Source organism: Sphaeroforma arctica (genome assembly GCF_001186125.1).
Source record: "Sphaeroforma arctica JP610 unplaced genomic scaffold supercont1.967, whole genome shotgun sequence".
NCBI classification, from domain to species: Eukaryota; class Ichthyosporea; order Ichthyophonida; genus Sphaeroforma; species Sphaeroforma arctica.
In genome coordinates, this window is record NW_014039591.1 from 563 (window position 1) to 19,946 (window position 19,384).

At 46.3% G+C, this 19,384-nt stretch overlaps 1 protein-coding gene across 1 annotated transcript; it reads left to right on the forward strand.

Annotated features, from left to right (window-relative positions):
- Positions 1 to 1,760: 1,760 nt before the first annotated feature.
- SARC_09478 (hypothetical protein) lies at positions 1,761 to 2,324 on the forward strand (the record flags this gene model as incomplete). Its single annotated transcript, XM_014296504.1, has 1 exon — positions 1,761 to 2,324. The coding sequence occupies one exon, from the start codon at positions 1,761 to 1,763 to the stop codon at positions 2,322 to 2,324; it is 564 nt and encodes a 187-aa protein (XP_014151979.1).
- Between the last annotated feature and the right edge of the window lie 17,060 nt (positions 2,325 to 19,384).

The window sequence follows — 19,384 nt, forward strand, 5'->3', positions numbered from 1 at the left end:
AGTACTGGCAAGCTCAAGGAAATCAGCAGCACCGAATAGGTATAGAAGGTGAAGTTTCCAAAAGACCTATGTACTAATCCAATTTCTGTCTCAGAGGGATATAAAGGTCAGTAGGAGCCGGTCCAGAAGGAACTGAAGAATACTCTCACGTGGGCTATCTTTCTAGCCAACGGTCTCAAGCAAATCCACTTAAGTGGATTCTAACCAGATCATCGCGAGCAGAGTTTAGAAGTAATTGAGGACCTAGTCCACGTCGCAGAACTTAAACGCATCCGTGTGCAGGGGGGATCAGTATTCACTAACGTGATAGAGAATCGGGTGCGTCCCAACTTTAAGTAACAAAGAAGCAGCACGAACTTAATCTCATCCGCGGCGCCAAGCCAGAGAATTGCAACCCTGATCCCAAATATTAAGCAAGGCAACCTTGATCCCAAGTAGACGGCCTCGCCATATGGCAGCAGATTCATCTGCTCTGTACCTCCAAGTACGGAAAGCCCTACCAGTATAGAGGGCTCACGGCGCATCAAGAGAACTGCTAAAGGCAATCAAATACAGCGTTCGTCCGACATGGAGGGGGAAGGCGCACCCGCGTCATCACGACAGGGCAGATGGATCAGCGTTTCGGAGGTGACGGACACTATAATCAAGGCAGAGTTGAGTCGACTAGAGGCGGGAGGAGAAATATGCAAGTGCCAGTAATCGGAGAAAACCTGATACACTCAGCATTTGTGATAACCTAAATCGAACGGCAACAGGGCACATAGCCCCACCAGTGTGAACGATCATGCGGAGAAGCAAGCTTACGTGCGGAGCGACTGGAAAGGTTGTCGTTGCCCGCCCGGGAGATGCAGCTTTGTCGACCGATTTGAAGGGCAGTTTTTATACATTGGCTGTGGCGCAGCCAAAATACTGGCAGTTCCGTGACAATTAAGGACAGCTGTGATGCTTTCTAGCACTACCGATGGGGGCGACGTTCATCCCTAATAATTCAACAAATCAATGGTCGTATTCCGCAAAGTTACGAGAGACAAAGGGATACGAATAATACTTTATGTAGGCGACTTCCTTCTGGTCGGTTGTCGAAAACGATTTATGAAGCACAAGCGCTTCAAAAGTCACCTACTGAATTCCTTAGGTTTATCGCTGGCCCCCGGCAAGGGTTGCTGGAATCAGCCAGTATATTGGCTCCCTCGCCTGAGAGTGACAATAGACTTCAAACAGAACAGTATCGAGATGTCCCTCTAATTTCAGGACGCAAGAACTACGCAATCAACGACGAGTGAACACAAGATCTGGCAATCATACTTAGGTTGCCTTCAATGGGTAAATTTCTCCACTCTCGGATTGCGACCTTTCGTAGCGGACTTGCAGCAAACGACCCTGTGGAATAGGCGACTTCGAGTTCGACTCTTCGATGCAGCATTAAAAAAGATAAAGAGAATGAATTTATTCATACATATCAATCTTCCAATCTAGGAAGATTTGGCTCCAGGAGCATCAAACAACACTCCCCTCATATTCATCGAGGATAGGGTATGGGGCGACACTATATCAGCAGGGCAGAACAACAGTCTTCTCAGGAATATGAAATCCAACAGAACAACGACGACCAATAACCGTGTTAGAACTAAAAGCACTCGTTATAGAGTACGAATTTTATCGCGAACAGCAAGGCATCGACGTCCTTCTACTACTACGATTGACAAGATTCCGGTACCGCCCTTCACGCGTTGAGAAAACGTCGCAGTCAATTGGAACTCATGAATGCGCAGCTGCGGTTTGAATGGTTCCTTGAGTTACATGCCCGAGAAACTCAACTTGGCCGCCGACGATCTATCACGGATGGACAAGTTGCTGGAATACCACTGGATGGTGCGATAATCGGACGTACTTCCGATCTTCAACCGATGGAAAATCAACCCCAATCCGTTGGAAAGGGATTATCCGCCAAGCTATTACCTGAACAAGGCGCATCATGGACACATCTCCTTCGCAACTCCTTACCACAACAAGTGGGACCAGACACCGGAAACAATGCTGGGACCCGTTCTCTCGCAACTGGACAAACGGTTTCAGAGGGCAGTAATCATCATGCCCGTCTGGAAACGTGCAATCTGGCGGCCGCACATCCGGTAGAATGCTTCCGACCTAGTTATCTTGGGCACGGGCGCCGTTCAGTACCCCGGCCACATAGCCAGAGAACTGGGATTCGAATACCTACCAACATGCCTGTACGCAGCCGTGCTATACAACCCAATCGGCAGCACGCCAACGTCAACGTCAACGTAGAATCAAACTTTCCCCGCCAACAGCTCGCGTGCTAACTATCAGCACGCTCTTACAATTTGGCAGGCTTATCGCGTCGCAGCACGTATATTGGCTACGCTACCATCATATGGACACCGTGACTTTATACAATATTGTTTCTACAAAGGGTATATTCCGGATCAAATCAAACAGATCCGTGCAACCATCAACATCCCAGCGCACGCCCATGGATAATCAGAAATACACGAACGGGCATGGACACAGGTCATCCAAGGCTACAGGTACATGTAAAACACGCAACATCCCAAGACAGGGGTAGATCAACCAAAGATGCTCGTCGACTGGATTCTCCACTGCAGGCAACAAATGCATTCAACCGGGGTGGCGTGCACATATCACCGTCTTCTGGCTGGTCCGCGGTCGCCACATCTCTAACCAGACATTGGAACCGGATTCCATTCAGTTTGTAGAGTATGGAGCGTAGCTGAAAGATACAAGTCAAAGAATACAATACACCTCTTTTCAAGTTCGATTATCTCAGCTAGGAAAAGTCCCTAGTCTGAGAGAACCGGACCGAGTCATTATTTGTGTTTTCACTGGATTCTGGATTTAATTGAGTGTTTCTCTCACACGCGGAGTCCAGGTATAGCTTACCGGTTCTACCGCTAATACTTCTGATGACTCTAATATCAGAAATATTCCAATCCTAATTCCAAAACTCAGTATTTGATTATTCTGGGTTTTGGGTTTTGGGTTTTAGGATGGCTTTTCGATAATCTGGTCCCTAGATGCTACAGCCCCCCAACTTTGTGCTTCTTAGCCTGCGTAGGAGTAGAAAGCGACATCTTACAGTACTAGATTATCTAGAGGTTGGTGTTTGTATACAGGGAAAAACTTGTCTTTTAGGGGACATAAGAAGAAAAACCTGCCACCATTATCTATTACATATTACCGATTACTTAAATTTATACTATAGCAGGAGTCCTCTACCACTGTAGTAAGTACACGTCGAGTAACTATATCTCAACGTTCTCCCTCCTCGGGGAGGGGGACGTTGTTCATTTATTAATATTTGTAAACCGTAATCCTAAGATTAATGACTCTCAAAATGAGTCATCAGTCATGTGCTGTAAAAACAGCAAAACCCTAAAACCCAGTTTATCAGATTATTCTGATAAACTGTAAAACTTATAATAGACCTAAAATAATCAAATAAACTACGTACTATAGTATTCTGACCACAACCTCCCCAAACTGAAACACTGGCCGAAGCAGTGTGCCAGTTTCAGAGATGATAAGAAATACTAAAGTACCTTATGTGCTGGCAGTTATCCTCCGAGAGCTAGAGCAGTGTGCTGGCAGTTATCCTCCGGGAGCTATAGCAGTGCGCTGGTATTTAACCTCTGAGAGCTGGAGGGCTCGAAGATCACGGTTCGAGCGTACCGTTCGACCAAATGGTCGTCAGAAAATTAACATTAGATTTGGGCGCGTTGGCGCTTACGTGTCCGTGTTTGCGAAGCTTTATGGTAGGCCACGATATCGTTGGCATCATCAAATGCTTCCGCTGTTTCCCACGTTGGTTCGCCTTCCCGCCATCTCACCAGGTATTCCAATTTCCCTGTCTCATCATTAGTACGGTGTGTAATAAAGTGGCGAAACTCAACACCTCCTTCAGTCCACAATTCATCGTTAAGTGGAGGGTCTGTGCGTCTATGCACCAACCGAAGGAGTTCCACCCGTACCGGTTTGTCCTTGAACTCTGGCGGAACGGAATCATCTTTGTTCGCTAACTCATAGCGTTGCCCGTGTCTGGCCTTTACAACATATGGCCCAAACAATGGCCGCATGGCCTTAGTTGTGCGGCCTTCTGAACGTACCATAACCACGTCCCCTTCATCTAAGTGTACCAAGTCATGAGCATGCAGGCGATCAAATGTCTTCGTTAGTTTGCCTGTATACTTCTTGGTAATGTGGTGGAGAGTCGGCAGGATGGTATCCTGCAACTGGTCTAACCGTTGTGCCCAGGTGTCATTCGTTATTGGCTGGGAGTTAGGCAACTCGTCAGTGAAATTGGCAAATGGGACGTGACGGCGGCCAAAGTATACGCTGAACGGTGCTCTCTTATGGCGGCGAGATATCCGAAGGTTCTGGTACAGCATCGTAAACGGAAGGCGTTCGTCCCAACGTAGAGGAACCGCCTCGCAGCATTGTCTAATGGAGCGTGTAATTTCCTTATGACGACGTTCCGCTGCGCCCAGCACTTGGGGTCGATATGGTGGCGACACCTTATGTAACATCCCCACTTCTTGCACCAAACGCTCCACTATTTTATTGGTGAATTCATTTCCCATGTCCGTTTGGATCAGCCGTGGAAAACCATGCTCGCCAAAAATCTCTACGAGTGTCTGTGCCGTGGTCTCCTTCGTCTTGTCCGGTGTGGCTCGGAGGACGGAGTAGCCAGTGGCGATGTCCAAGACGTGAAGTACATAATTGTTCTTGCGTCTGGACTCCAGTGGCATTGGGATGTAATCCACTTGGATGTGGTCCCATGGATAGCGTGCGTCAATACTAATCATCGGGTGGAAGCCTTTACGAAGTGTATCCTGGCCCAAACACGTGGCACACTGCCGCTTTACCTCTGTGGCTAATTCTAGTGCCCCAGGCCATACATGACCGTTCTGACGGAGTTGTTGGACTGTGTCCGCTGCCCCATGACGTCCCTGTTCATGTTGCGCTTGTGTAAGCCGTGTGTGTCGCTGTTGCTCTGCCGGAGTCGCCCGTTTAAACGCTGGTTGACTTTCGGCGTCCGCCATTGCCACTGAGATTTCGCGCGCTGTGTCTAAGCACATGTACTTTGGTTCTGCATACCCAAGTCGCTGTGAAAACAGGGTGTCCAACTTGAACCCGTTGGGGGGTCCCACCCGTGCTACTACCGTATGTCCCCAAGGTGTCTTCCCGCAGGCGTACTTGGCACGCTAGAGGAATGTATGAGGTGTTCGTGGGACCAATAGTGGATCTGTTTGCAATAACTGCTTGAACAAGTCAAACCATGGTGCTCTTGGTATCCATGCCAAGCATACCGTTGCCCGTGCGCCGTCCGCTCGTATCTTGCGTAACATCCTATATATCTGTTTCCAAGGTGGGTTCATCCATCCGTCAAATGTCGACCAGTCGTGAGCAAACGCGCTTTCTCCCTCATCCTTAGTCCAGAATCTAGGGAGCTGAGCGTTGGGTGGATCTGCAAATACATCTACGTCGTTCGGACCGAAGTGTTGTTGCGCTTGTTCAAAGTAACTAGGGAATAACTGCCAACAATCCGTATACAGTATTTCAGGTTCGTCCTGCTCCGCTGTTCCCTCATGCACTCTACTCAACATGTCCGGTAGCACATTCGTCTCTCCTGGTATGTGTGATATGGTGAAGTTGAACGGCGCGATGATGTGGTGCCATCTCTGAAGCATCGGGTTAAACTTGAGCTGTGTGTTCATATATACCAGGGCCTTGTGGTCGGTGAAAACTGAAATCCGTTGTCCATCCAAATACTCCCTAAAATGTGTGAGACCATATACTAGGGCGAGTAACTCCTTCATTGGTGTGGCATAGTTTTGTTGGGCGTAAATCAGAGTTTTGCTAAAGAACATTAAATAGTGTTTCTTCCCGTCGACCCATTGGAATAGCGCTCCCCCCAAACCATAGTCGCTCGCGTCGGTTTCCAAGTTCAAGGGTATACCGTCGACCGGAAAGTGCAAAGCGACCGCATTAGCCACAGCATCCTTCATGGCTTGCCACGCTAGTGCGTGCCTTTCCTCCCATCGGTCGCCGATCAACTCTTTCGGTTTGAGCTTGCAAAATTCGCGCAACTGCAACCGTATTCGCAAAGTTAGGGGGATGCTCATGGAGATAATTTGCCAACCCTAAGGCAGAGACTATATCTTTGTACCGTAGTGGGGTAGGCCAGTCAATAAGCTTCGCCTGTTTCTCATGTTCAATGTCTATGCCCTTAGCCGTCACCTTCTTTCCTAGGATCATCACTTCCGAAATGGCAAAGTGGCATTTGGCAGGGTTGAGCTTGAAACTGTGGTATGTTAAGCGTTGAATCACCTTCCGCACCGTCTCGATATGTTCGTCATAGTCATCACTAGCGATCACGATGTCGTCGATATAGTGATGGACCGGTATAGGCCAGTCAATAAGCTTCGCCTGTTTCTCATGTTCAATATCTATGCCCTTAGCCGACACCTTCTTTCCTAGGATCATCACTTCCGAAATGGCAAAGTGGCATTTGGCAGGGTTGAGCTTGAAACTGTGGTATGTTAAGCGTTGAATCACCTTCCGCACCGTCTCGATATGTTCGTCATAGTCATCACTAGCGATCACGATGTCGTCGATATAGTGATGGACCGGTAAGCCATCCAGTATCGTGCTCAAGGTTCGCTGGAACTGTTGTGTGAGTACGTGTAGTCCAAACGGCGCTGATGTAAACGAGTACTGGTAACGCTCGTGAGTGAAACTAAAGAGATATTGTGAGTCATGATGGATCGGTAGCCTATGATAAGCAGCCGATATGTCCAGCGTGATGTAGTACTTCTTACTCTTGAGGCGAGAGATCAGTTCGTTGACCTTGGGAATTAAGAACTGATCGCCTGGGATCAGGGCGTTGACCGTTCGCATATCTAAGCACACGCGTACCTTCTTCACATTCTCCTCTGCATCAAACGTCGGGACCGCGAGGAGCGGAAGGTTAACCGTCGCGTTATGACCAGGTTCGACAACCACTTCTGTACTTGCTCGTCTACGTATGGTAGCCACCGGTCAGATACGAAGTTACGCGTTGATCTGCGCATATGCATCGCTTGTTCGCGGGTTACCGGAATAGTAACCTCGCTCCCTTCCAGGCGACAACGTGCGTTGTCAGCAATCTTTGCGTTCGTTTCTAAGTCCCGTGTGAGTCGGTGTCGTGCATCGGCAGGTTCCGCTGTGCTCGGCGCCTATCGACGTGGGATTGGTTCGAGGAGCTCGTCGAGTTATGTAGGGTCGATAGGCGCGAGTGGAGATTGAATGCCTCCTATGTATAGGCCCAAACCCTTCAACATGTCTTGTCCCACTATAACGTCTATCCCAGTTGGTAAATTCATTAGTTCTAGTGACCCGTCAATGATCTTGGACCCATACCGAATAGGAACCACTTCCGTCGTCCCCAGTCGAGGAATTCGAACCGCCTTGTCAGCTATATATATGAATGACCCAGGTGGTGCTGGAGTTGTCGGGCGGCCGAGGAGGTCTGCGGATGTCTGTGAGATACAGCTTCTGTTTGCTCCCGTGTCCATTAGTGCCTTGAACATCCGTCCGTTCACTTGCACTTGGATATAAACACGGTTATCAGACGACAGCAATGGGTCCTATATCGCCATTACGTCCCTAATAGTGTTAACAAATGTGAAGCTCCTATCCGACTCAGACACCCTCACCTCTCATGCCTGGTCGTTCACCGACTCCCAATCACCTTGGTCCTGGTCTGTTTCCATCGCTGTAGGGTCGAAGTCTTCCGTGAGTATCGTATTGATATGTACCTCTGTCGCTGCCGACGGTGGTACGAAACTGTCCTCGAATGTAATTGCGTTCACCTGTACTTGAGATATCGGGTGAGCGGTAGCCAATTCTCTGCTCGGGTTAGTAACCTGACCCTGCCCTGAGACTCGGGTTGCGGGTGGTCTATAGGCTGGTTGTGTGTCTCGTGATGCCCGGTTGTTGTCATACGAACGTGTCCTGCCCTCCGCACCTCCTGGTGGAACTACCCGGAAATGATGACAGCGTGGAATATGACGCGCCCCTGGTGGAGCTCGTGCCTGACATCCAGCGCATGTAGTAGGTGCTATTGGTTGTGGTCGCTGTGCCCAATTTTGTGCCTGCTGTCGCGTCGTCTGCGGATTGGGGCGGCTATTGGTATAGTCACGAGCCCCATTCCTCTGTGATCCGTCGCGATTGTTACGGTTTTGTGCACGTGCCGTAGTGCGTAGCTGCGCGTCCTGGATGTCGGGACTTAACAACTGGATAAGCTCATGCGTCTTCATCAACTGCCATTTGGGATGCAACTGTAAAGTGTGTTCGTACGAACGGCCGTTGAGAGCCTCCTCTGACAGTTGAACTATGCAATGGTTTAGTAGGTTCTGCTGAAAATCTGTATCCGTCTGGCACCGTTCACGTGCCCTCCTATGGTTCTCCATCAGCTGTGTCATCTGTTCCATAATAGGAATGTGCATATTACGACTGTGACCCTTGGCAAGCTTGCGAAATGCGGGATCCACAGTGGCTTGCGTCTCGTGGGAGCAGATCTGTTTGATTTGTAGTTGTGGGGTCCACATCTTCAATTGTTCAGAGTTGTCGCGTATGTAGTCCAATGTGGACTTTTCCGCTTTAAAGTAAGATAACACCTTGTGAAACCATGTGAGGCTCCAACTTTCGTCTAACTCTGCGATCTGCGCATTCTTAAAAACCTCCAGTAGAGCCCCTCTCGTATCGCGTTCCATGATATCATGGAGGTGATATCTGTTCGAAGGCCAGTCCGGCCATGTCCGTGGTGATGGTACTGGACGTTTCTCCACTGGTCGGGCCTCTAGCGTGGCTCGGAGTGTCTCAATCGCACCCCTAAGGGCTTCAGCCCGAGCCGTGTTGTCATCCTCTATAGCTTGACATAATTCGTCGCTCAAGTGTAGTATACGTGCGTGTAACACCTGGCGGCTCCTTTCAATACTCGCCGGTGTAGGAGGAGGTGTAGGCATCGTTGTATCCGCTGGCTTCGAAGATTGTTCTTGCCCACTCGCCGTTGGTGTGCATAATGTGGTCTCCGTACGTCGAGGTGTCTGTACATACTCACTAGCGGATTCCTTCTCGAACAATTGACGTTGTTGGTGTTGGCGATATGTCGAACTCATCTGGTCTTGTTTAGTCTTGAGTGCCTCCTGCCCGTGTGGGTTCCGTTTGGCCAACACTTGCTCGCGTACCAACTCCTGGAATGATGGCGCTGCCTCCCTGGATGACAGTGACTCTTCCTCCTCAGAGGGTTGCCCTTCCGACTCCGGTGACTCGTATCCAAGGCCATGATGTGGTTGTGAACGACCTAGTATTCGGAACGTAGGGTTGTTCTCCCTGCTTCGTGTTGTCTGCCCTTGTCTGTGTGAACTAGTAGATGGGGCGTGCGGAGACAACAATGTCGTAGGGCGCTCCGAAGCCGTACGTTGCAATCTTTGTTCATACTTCTCCAACAGCGATTGTTGTTGAGCCATGAGCTCGGTGAGCTTTTGTGTTGACAGCTGCTCCCGCGTTGTACCCTTGTTGCTGGGGCGACGGCGATAACGCCTCCGTTTGTTAGGTGGGAGGCGTGGTTGCCCATTAACAGAGGTGAGGCGCCTGAGATACCCGAAGACGAACGAGGAGGCAGTCCGTTGCTGGCTACCTGTTCACCAGTAATGGACTGTTCCCTGTCCGCGCGCAGGTCGGGATCTCCCTTGGCCTCGTCGTTGTGTGCTACGTCTTCCGTAGTAAGGCTAGGTTCGCCCCTAGTTGCCGTAGGTATCTGTCGATCAAAGTTTGCTTCCTGGTTATGGATCTCGTCATCCTGAGTATCCTTCCGCCCTGTCTCAGACCGATGGCGGGGATGATTCGTTGGAGGTTGGTAGCGCTTGGTCCCTCTCCGGATTATATCATCATCCTCTCGACGTTCAGGGGTTAGGCGTTGCTGTCGGCGGCTTTGACGTGCGTTGGACATAATAGGTATGTAATGTAATGTAATGGAGGTTTGGAAATGTATGCAGTCATCCTCAAAATAGTTCGGGTATAAATACTTCCCTGTCCTAGAGGTTCGACGCCCTTCTCAACAAATCTCGACATTCTTACTTAGACAATTTGTTTCGTCCCTTGCCGCAGTATCAACTCACCCATGAATCCTGCGCCTGTCTTTAGCCAATGCATATGTTATATGTATTTATGTTTTAGTACCCGTCGGGGTTCACCCTACCCCCTTGTGTGCTTCTCCATTCTTCTGGTGGAGTCACATCCCTCTTCAGTGAACTCCTTTTGCTCCTGAGAAGGCTCTTCAGCTCTTGTGTTGCTCCCCGTATGTCGCTGATTTGTTCTTACGTGTTCCAACATGTGCCATTGTGGTAAGCAACCCATGATGGCTCCATATAGGCCTTCCTGGCTCTGCCGATCCCTCTCTTATGCAACTAGACTCTACTTAATATTGCCCTCGTACGTCCCGTCGCCCGAAGTCTCCTAAGGCAGATGTTTCTTAGTATTGTTATTGGTTCTCGTCCATGGCCCTTCTCTCGGTAGACCACTTCTCTGTGAGTGTGTTGAGCTATAGTTTCTTGCAACAACTGGAATAGAATGTTAGCTCGTCTGAAACCACTCGCTTAGTGTAAATCTACTCGTTCTAAGCCTTTATGTACAGGTGGTATGTTTATCCTTATTCCTACCCCCATGCTTTCTACAAAGGTGTAAATAACATTGCTATAGTTTGCTTTTGTCTAGATCTGGCGTGAGTCTATAATATTTGGAATGTTATCACTTTTAGCCCTACCTAACGTAGGCACTACTATCTTATATCTTTTCTTAAATATTTCTCTGTTCAACACTCTAAAATCTACCTTTTCTGACTCTATTTACCTGTTTCGAACGAAATTTTACCTCCAACAATTGTTTTAACTAACCAAGCTTGTTCTTCTAGTCTGTACGTGTCTATAGTAGGGTTCTGGTTTAACTACTGCCCTACTACTTGTATCTCTAACCGTATAGTTTCGACCACTACTAGAACTACTCTTAGTTATTGTTGTTACTTATCTTGTTCGTTGTCTGAGCCCTTGTCTTTGCCGTCTTAATCCCTCCGGACCTTCTGATTTCGCTCCTGTTCTGCTGATTTCGATCCCTCCGATTCTTTCGATAGCTCTTCGTGTTCAGTTATAGTGTCTTTGTTTGATAATGCTTGCTGCTTTCTAGGAATAATAGCTGCTTGCTGAGAAAGCTTGAACCTTTCTAACTGCCTAGCCATACTAGTTCTACTTAGCCTAAAGCGTCGATTGATTTCTTCAGATCCTCTTGCCTGGTGCTGTTAAATCTGCTGTTCGCCCGGTTTCTGTGTTTCTACCGGGCCGCTGTCACTATTTGACAGCAAGGACGGCATCCTGGCACTAGCGTCACTGCTAGTAGAGCCTTTATCGACCTCATCCGTCGGTAGATTCTAGCGATCTTGTCATCTTGCTGCTCCATCTTGCTTCTGCTGTTACATTCAAAGTTCTTTCTTCGTATAAAAACTAATAAATTTCAATTTAATACTATCAAGTAGCTTAAATAAAATAGCTTATTTCACAATTATTAATAAACTAACAACTTTCCAAAGTATAGTTAAAAAAGTAGTAAGTACACGTCGAGTAACTATATCTCAACGTTCTCCCTCCTCAGGGAGGGGGACGTTGTTCATTTATTAATAATTGTAAACAGTAATTCTAAGATTAATGACTCTCAAAATGAGTCATCAGTCATGTGCTGTAAAAACAGCAAAACCCTAAAACCCAGTTTATCAGATTATTCTGATAAACTGTAAAACTTGTAGTAGACCTAAAATAATCAAATAAACTACGTACTATAGTATTCTGACCACACCACACTCATCGGAGTCAGTCTTGACCGGTGCTCTCGGTTGATATCAACTTGTCTTAGGAAAACGCATCTCAACGGTGGCTCTACAGCCGAGTATCTGGTCCTTGTCCCTCTGTTGTGTGGGGGGAACATGCTTCTAGGCGAAAAAAGTGGGGGTGTCCTGTGGTATCAGTGAGACTTGTTAGGTCCCCCGCCTCGTGCGCCGTCTGTGGCTCGCTGATCTTTCATCAGTGCTCGTTGTCACTGGCCTCTTTGACCTGGACTGCCTCCTTTTACGTCTCCGGCGTTGACGGTAGGTTGTAATGACATCAGTATCTGCGATGTCTGATTCATGCGTCCAGGTACGCTCACCATCTGTCCAATGCAGTAGGTACTCCTGGGATCCATCACCTCGGATGGACGGCCTGTCGTCGACTATCGAGGAGAACTGAGTTTCCTCGTTTGGCTGGCCGTGATTGTTGGAAGTGAATGATTCCGGAGCACTGGCCCTTTTTACGAGGCCAAGTAGCTCATCACTGATCGAGTCAGGATATTCGGGGGCTTTAGTCCCATTACGGTTACAGACAAAATACCCGTTGCCCTCCCTGTATACTATTTTGTATGGTCCGCCATTTGGTGCTGTTAACTTGTTCATTTCACCTTGATAGCGAACCATGACAAGGTCCCCATCCTGGAAGTTTATATGCTTATTTTGGTATTTTCGATCGTATGCTGCGCGCATCATCTCTTGATACTGTGCAACGTTGCTATCTAGTTGTGGCCTGATGGCTTCTTCTAGATTTTGCAGTCGCTCTTCCCAAGATTTGTTGTACTGGGTGCGGTCACTGACACATTGTAGCCCGTGAGTTGATTCTGTCTGCGACCAAAGTACACATTAAAGCGCGGTGACTTGTGTCTTCTGGATGTACGCAGATTGTGGTTGTGAACACCAGTTACCTGGATTCTGTTTGTTCTACGAATTTCCGTGGCAGTGGCATGATATCTCTGTGTGATCGTTCGTTCGCGCCTAAAATTTTAGGTTGATACGGCCGAGAGACTAGGTGTTGCATTGGCGCTTGAAAACCCTAAAACCCAAAATCGGTATGCATCCGTCAAAGAACTTGTGTTCATGTTGTTGGATATCAGGTCAATCATGTCCATCGGTTTGCAACTTGTGTACCGTTTCCTCAGGAGTGTAATGTCCCAAGTTGTGGTATTGCTCGATGATGTTGACACGTATCTCATACTCTGTTGCCTGTGTTGTATCTCCAGAGTGAACTGGTTCTGATGCTGCAACGTGTATGGCAGATTGTTTTCGCGTTGAGTCAAAGTATGGAGACTTCACCCCTATCTTTGCGACCAATGTGACACCCCATGGGGTCTTGCCCACAAGCTTTCTTGCCCTTTTTGAGGAAAGTATTGTTTGTGTTTTCCACTAGCATAGGGTCTTCTTATAGTAAAGACAAGAACTTTGGAAACCACGTTGCATTGGGGTAGTGTGGTACACATATCATGATGCTAGTTGCCTCTTTAATGACTTTGTCAAGGACATCAGGTATGAGCTCCCATGGTGGGTACGCCCAAACATTCACTTCCTGTGCCCACTTTTGTTGTAGCGCCTTTTGTTCTTTGGTGTAGTATTTATCTGAGGTGTGCATTGTGTGCCGATGCAAACAGATATACTTTGAACTTCCCAAACCTTCGTTCCGCTTCTTGATAGAATCTGGGATGTAATATCCAATCTATAGCCGATATGGTTATGGGCATGTTTGTTTCCAAGGTGGTGTACTCTTGGATATTGTGTTGCCTCATTCGCTTTTTGTAATACTTTTGACTCTTTAGCACTAAAAGTATCTTCATGGAGACGCGACAACATGTCTGCCATCTGGCTATCCTTGCCTGGGACGTGTATGATAGAGAAATGGTGGTGGAACGTTTTCGCTATCCAATTAACTAGCATTGGGTACAACGTCTGTTGACTGTTCATTTGCGTGAGCGCTTTGAGGTCTGTCCACAGTGTTAAGTCCCCCCCTTTAATGTATTCGGAGAAATGTTCCAGGCTGTATACCAGTGATAGTAGCTCTTTGGTATTTATGCCATGGTGTTGTTGTGCTGGGTTCAAGCCTTTTGAGAAGTAGAGAATGTCTCGTCTAACTCCATCGATGACTTGAAATAAACACCCTCCTATGTCATAGTCACTGGCATCGTTCATAATTTGAAACGGTACCCCATCGACAGGGTATGCTAGCGTCGTTGAACAGGCGATGGCTTCTTTGAGTTCTTCCCATTTTTTTATTAGTTCCGGAGTCCATAGCATAGATATGTTCTGGTTCAAATTTTCCTTTCATTAGGTTCCGAAAGTGTTTCGTTGTGTGAGCAAAGTTTGAGACATGGTCTCGCATGTAATTTGCTAGTCCCACTGCTTAGAGCAGATCTCATTTTGTTCTGGGTAGTGGCCAATCCATCATTCTTCTCTGTTTCTCAGGGTCTGCTTTGAGTCCCTGTGTGGTGACTTTCACCCCAAGAATGTTGATCACTTTGACCGCAAAGGCACACTTGTTGTGATTGAGTCGGAAGTTTGCGCTATTCAGTCGCTTGATTACTTCACGAACTCTTGTGGTGTTCTTCTTCTGTAAGACTCGCAATGACTATGTCATCTACATACACTTGCACTCCTTTGATATCTATGAGCAGATTCGCCATGACTCTCTGGAATTGTGCTTTGAGTGAGTGTAATCCAAACGGCGCGGACTTGAATGAGTATTGCGCTCCTCTCCACGAGAATGTGAAGAAGTGTTGGCTTGCTTCGTCTACTAGGCTGGGTTCGCCTTTTGAGAAGTAGAGAATGTCTCTTCTAACTCCTTCGATGACTTGAAATAAACACCCTCCTATGCCATAGTCACTGGCATCGTTCATAATTTGAAACGGTACCCTATCGACAGGGTATGCTAGCGTCGCTGAACAGGCGATGGCTTCTTTGAGTTCTTCCCACTTTTTTATTAGCTAAGAATAAATCACTACATTGTGTAGTGAGCTCTATGATATCTTCACAATTTTTTATTCTAAAGAAACAATCCTTAGGCATCTTAGGAAATTCTGAAGTCTTGAGTAACTTCTTAAGAGAAGGTTCGTTTATCTGATCGCCTTAACGTGAACGCATGAGCTCTAGCACACTAATGTACATACTGATTTGGATAAGTTTGTCTTCCTCATCATCACCACAATCGTTGATCGCTTGGTCATATCGTCGTCTGAGCTCCGCATCCACTAGTGGTATACGGCGCTCTGGTTGTTGATCATGTATGCCTACCCTCATCTTGTGCAAAGTTGGTATGGCCACCGGTGCTGTTTGTTCCAACTTGGACACAAAACGACTCACCAGAACATGATTGCCTTGACATATACTATTGTCGATTTCTAGACGCATTGCTGACGCTAAGATGGGTACTCCGCCGGTGTGGGCTGGCCTGCATTACTGCCAGGGCTTGCTCCCCCCATTGGGTTGGCTCCCGCATCATTCGCACCTTCACTACCTCCCCCCCCCCTCCCCCCCCCACCGTACACGCTTGTTCTGGTTGCTGTTGGCATTTTCAGAAGTCTGCGTTGGTGTGAGGGTGTTGGCGGATGAATAATAAAGACTAGTTATGTTTTGTGCGCAAGCGCGCTTCACCCCCCCCCCCTCCCCAGTCTTTAGTAATAATTCATATAAAAGAAATATAGTTCTGATTTGTTTTACTTACTATTATAGTGTTGTTGCTTTGCTGCTCTTCCGTTGGAAGTGTTTACCTTGCTGTATGGCCCGGTAGCTTGTTGCTTTGTTCCCATTTCGTCACGGGTGACGTCACTTGTGCTTTTCCCGTCACGTGAGAACTTATTGTCACTTGTGCTTATTCCGTCATATGAGAAATTAATTTCTCATGCGATCTCAACGAGATGTTCGGTCCTACTGACGTCACCTTGGGAAGTTCGGTCTTACTGACGTCACCTTGGGAAGTTCGGTCTTGTTGACAGCTCGTCTATTGTCCCGAACTTCTTGATTGTGTCAGTTTGTCTTGTGCACTTTTGTATCACTAATGGCACCCTCATGTCTGTTGTGTGACCCCTTACCTTCGATGTAGAGCCGTTGTACACGTCTTGTGTGCTGCTTGTCCTTAATTTGAGTGCCACTGCTCTTAAGTATAAGAGTTGCCCCCTTGAATTTGTGTCCTTGACCTACTATCTTAGCCCTGTGTGTATATTGATCATATTTTGTATTATTGAATACTTGATCTCCCTTGTGGTACTGATTTTGTGATCTTTTGTAACCCCAACTGCTTGCTGTTGTTATGATCTTGTATTTGTTTTGTTCATAGGTACGTTTCTATGTTATTTGTCATTATGGTTTGTCCTGAGACAGTCCGTGTCTTGGTGAAACTTCTTTTGATCGTTTGTGATTCTACTTCTGTCTGATCTGATTCTCGTGACTTGCCTTGTGCGTGGGATCATATTTCAATCGTGTGTGGCTCTGTTCGTACCTGATCTGATTCTGGCTTCGGTCTTTTGTGTTTGTGTAAGACTTGCTCTAAAAGTGTGTCTTTCCTGTATGGTCGAGATATACACATATCTCTATTCTGATCTGGGGTTTGTATTTTTTTACCTATGAATATTCTTGTAGTGTGATTTGTATTGTGGCTTGCAATTTCTACCTGTGAATATTCTTGTAGTCTAATTTGTATTGTGTTCGATCAGTTGGTACTGCTCTGTGCACTTGTATGTGTCTACTTATCTTATGCGCATGTTTAAGTGTGTATTGACGTGATTTCAATGTCGTGAGTGATTTAGCTGTTCCCCGCCTATTTTGATTGTGCTTGGTATTCTTTATACCCAATCAAGTCGTGGTTGCTTTGAGCTCTTTGCCTGGGATGGATTGTCCCTTCGCACGGCCTCATATGAATGTGTGTTGCCTGCTGATTTCAATTTACCGTGATCGATATTTCTTAGAAATTGAGTGGTTCGTGATTTTAGTGTTGTTATTCTCACTTTTAAATGCAAAGGCTATTTACTAGTTCTACCTTGTGGGTAAGTTTGTGTTATGCTGCTTTTGTGTCACTATATATGTAATCCTTTCTGGAGATTTACACTTGTATACGTATTTTACTGTTTTAGTGTCTGTGAATTCGTACTGATCTAAACATGTGATTCCCCTTCTAGGACAGTGATTACAAGGTTCTTTCTTGGTTGACCAATGCTTTGTGTGGGTGGATCTCCCTACACGTTTGCTCACCCCCCAGACACTCTCGTTTGTGAGTTATAGAAGTTCTGAAACACTTGTACTTGTTCTATGATCACCTTTGTCAATGCTACCCTTGTAACTGATTTGTGATGCTTAGCTTCTTATCCTTAATAGGTTCGTCGTGTGTGTTTGCAGTGCTGATCAAGCTGCCCATTTGCTTGCTATTCAATGCTATTTACGTGTGTCCATTAGTAAGCTTTTCACTTTGAAACGTTATTCTAATTTGGCACTAGCACCAGCCTAAGTTGTGTGGATCTATGAGCGTGTTATCTCGTGTTGGTTCTTAGAGGTATGATGTCCGTGGATTTTCTTGTTCGAAAATCCCCAACATTGATTAATTAATCACCTTGACACCTAATATTTTTTCTTCTAGATAACAACACTGTCCACCCTTTCAGACTGTTGCAACACTGTAACGTGGCCAGCCTACTTCTGGACACGTTCTTGTTTACCTCAGTTGTTGCTCTGAAGTCCTGTTGCTGTCTGACGAGTTGCTTCCTCGTCCTCGTCTTGCTTCTTCTGTCGTCCGCTGTCTCTGTTGTCAGGTCCGCGTCTCAGGTTATCCTTCCTGGTCCCCACTGCTTTGACTTCGGTTGCTTAAATTCACCAGAATTTGTATAAGACAGTAATAAGGGTTTTATCTTTCACCTTATAGTCTTTCTTCTTTAGTGTGTTAAGCTACTTGTTGATTTATCTAAGTAAGGATATTGTAAAAAAAAATATAGAGTATGGCGAGTAGCTGAAAGGTACTAGACAATAGGATACAATAGACCTCTTCTCAAGTACGGTTATCTCAGCTAGGAAAAGTCTCTAGTCTGAGAGAACCGAACTGAGTCTTTATTTGTGTTTTAAATAGACTCAGGATTTACTTGAGTATTTCTCTCACAAGCGGAGTCCCGGTATGGCTTACCGGTTCATCCGCTAATATTTCTGATGACTCTAATATCAGAAATATTACAATCCTAATTCCAAAACCCAATATTTGATTATTCTGGGATTTGGGATTTGGATTGGCTTTTTGATAATCTGATCTCTAGATACTACAAGTTTAATACTGCGAGCCGTACATTACATGTGGACCTCCGCAAGAAGAAGCGTGGGGACCGCCCAGTCAGCAGTATGTAAGACCATCTTCCGACCTCTCGGCCCAACGACTTTTGAGTTCTTCCAGACTTATCTGCCGACAGCGCTCCGAGTCTCAACAGCGTCGACAATGCTGATAACAATAAAGTTATACAGGGCTACTTCCCACCCGCGGGTCTCAGTAGATCAACAGTCGACCAACAGATGCAATGGCACGCATCTCAAATGGGTTTAGCCGAAAGTTTATGCTGTCTCCGAGTCTCGTATGTCATCGCCGGACTACTGAGCATAAATAAGGCATCGCTTTAAACTACCGTTGTAAGTCTTGCACCATATTCAGGCTCGACAAAGTTGATAGTGACAGCCGGTGTCGATAACATAACTAAACGTAAACATATCAAAAGCACACCAGAGCAGTATAGCAGGAAAGGATTAGCACTAAATCACATTTCTTCTCATTACTGGTGTCGTATTCATACGTCGATTCTCGCAGATCGACATTCAGACAGAAGCATCTACGAAGAATAGGCCCGCTATTATCTCACTGCATACCAACGTTTCACGACAGTTGTACATAAGTGAATTTATTCGGTCCTTCTGCTGACGGCCTACAGATTTTAGTCTTGTCAGCTAGTATAATTTTCAGATTTTCTGACTTAAATAACCTTTTTTTGCTACGTCACATCTACCCTTCATTAGCGAAGAGCTAACCTAGATTTATAATACGAGAATACGAAGCATCTAACTCTTTTCCAAGAGCATAACTATTGACATGTATGACGAATTCTCATTCGAAAACCCAACTTACACTATCAGACATGTATCGGACATAATTACTACATAAACTCAATATGTGCTTTCCCCATTTTCAAATACTTACTATCACCGATCAAGTCTATCGGTTTCGTATGTACTACAGTGATGCAAAAGTATTAATCTAAAAACTAACCACACATTACATCACTAGACGGAGGACAACATTTCTAAACCAACCGAATATGTGTATTTTGCTTCCTCGAGTTTCAAGTGCACCTCATTATAGCCGGACAAGTGGTTCGGCTTTGTAATTAATACTATAACGCATGAGTATGTATCAGAAACCGAAACAAACATTATATCACAAGACAT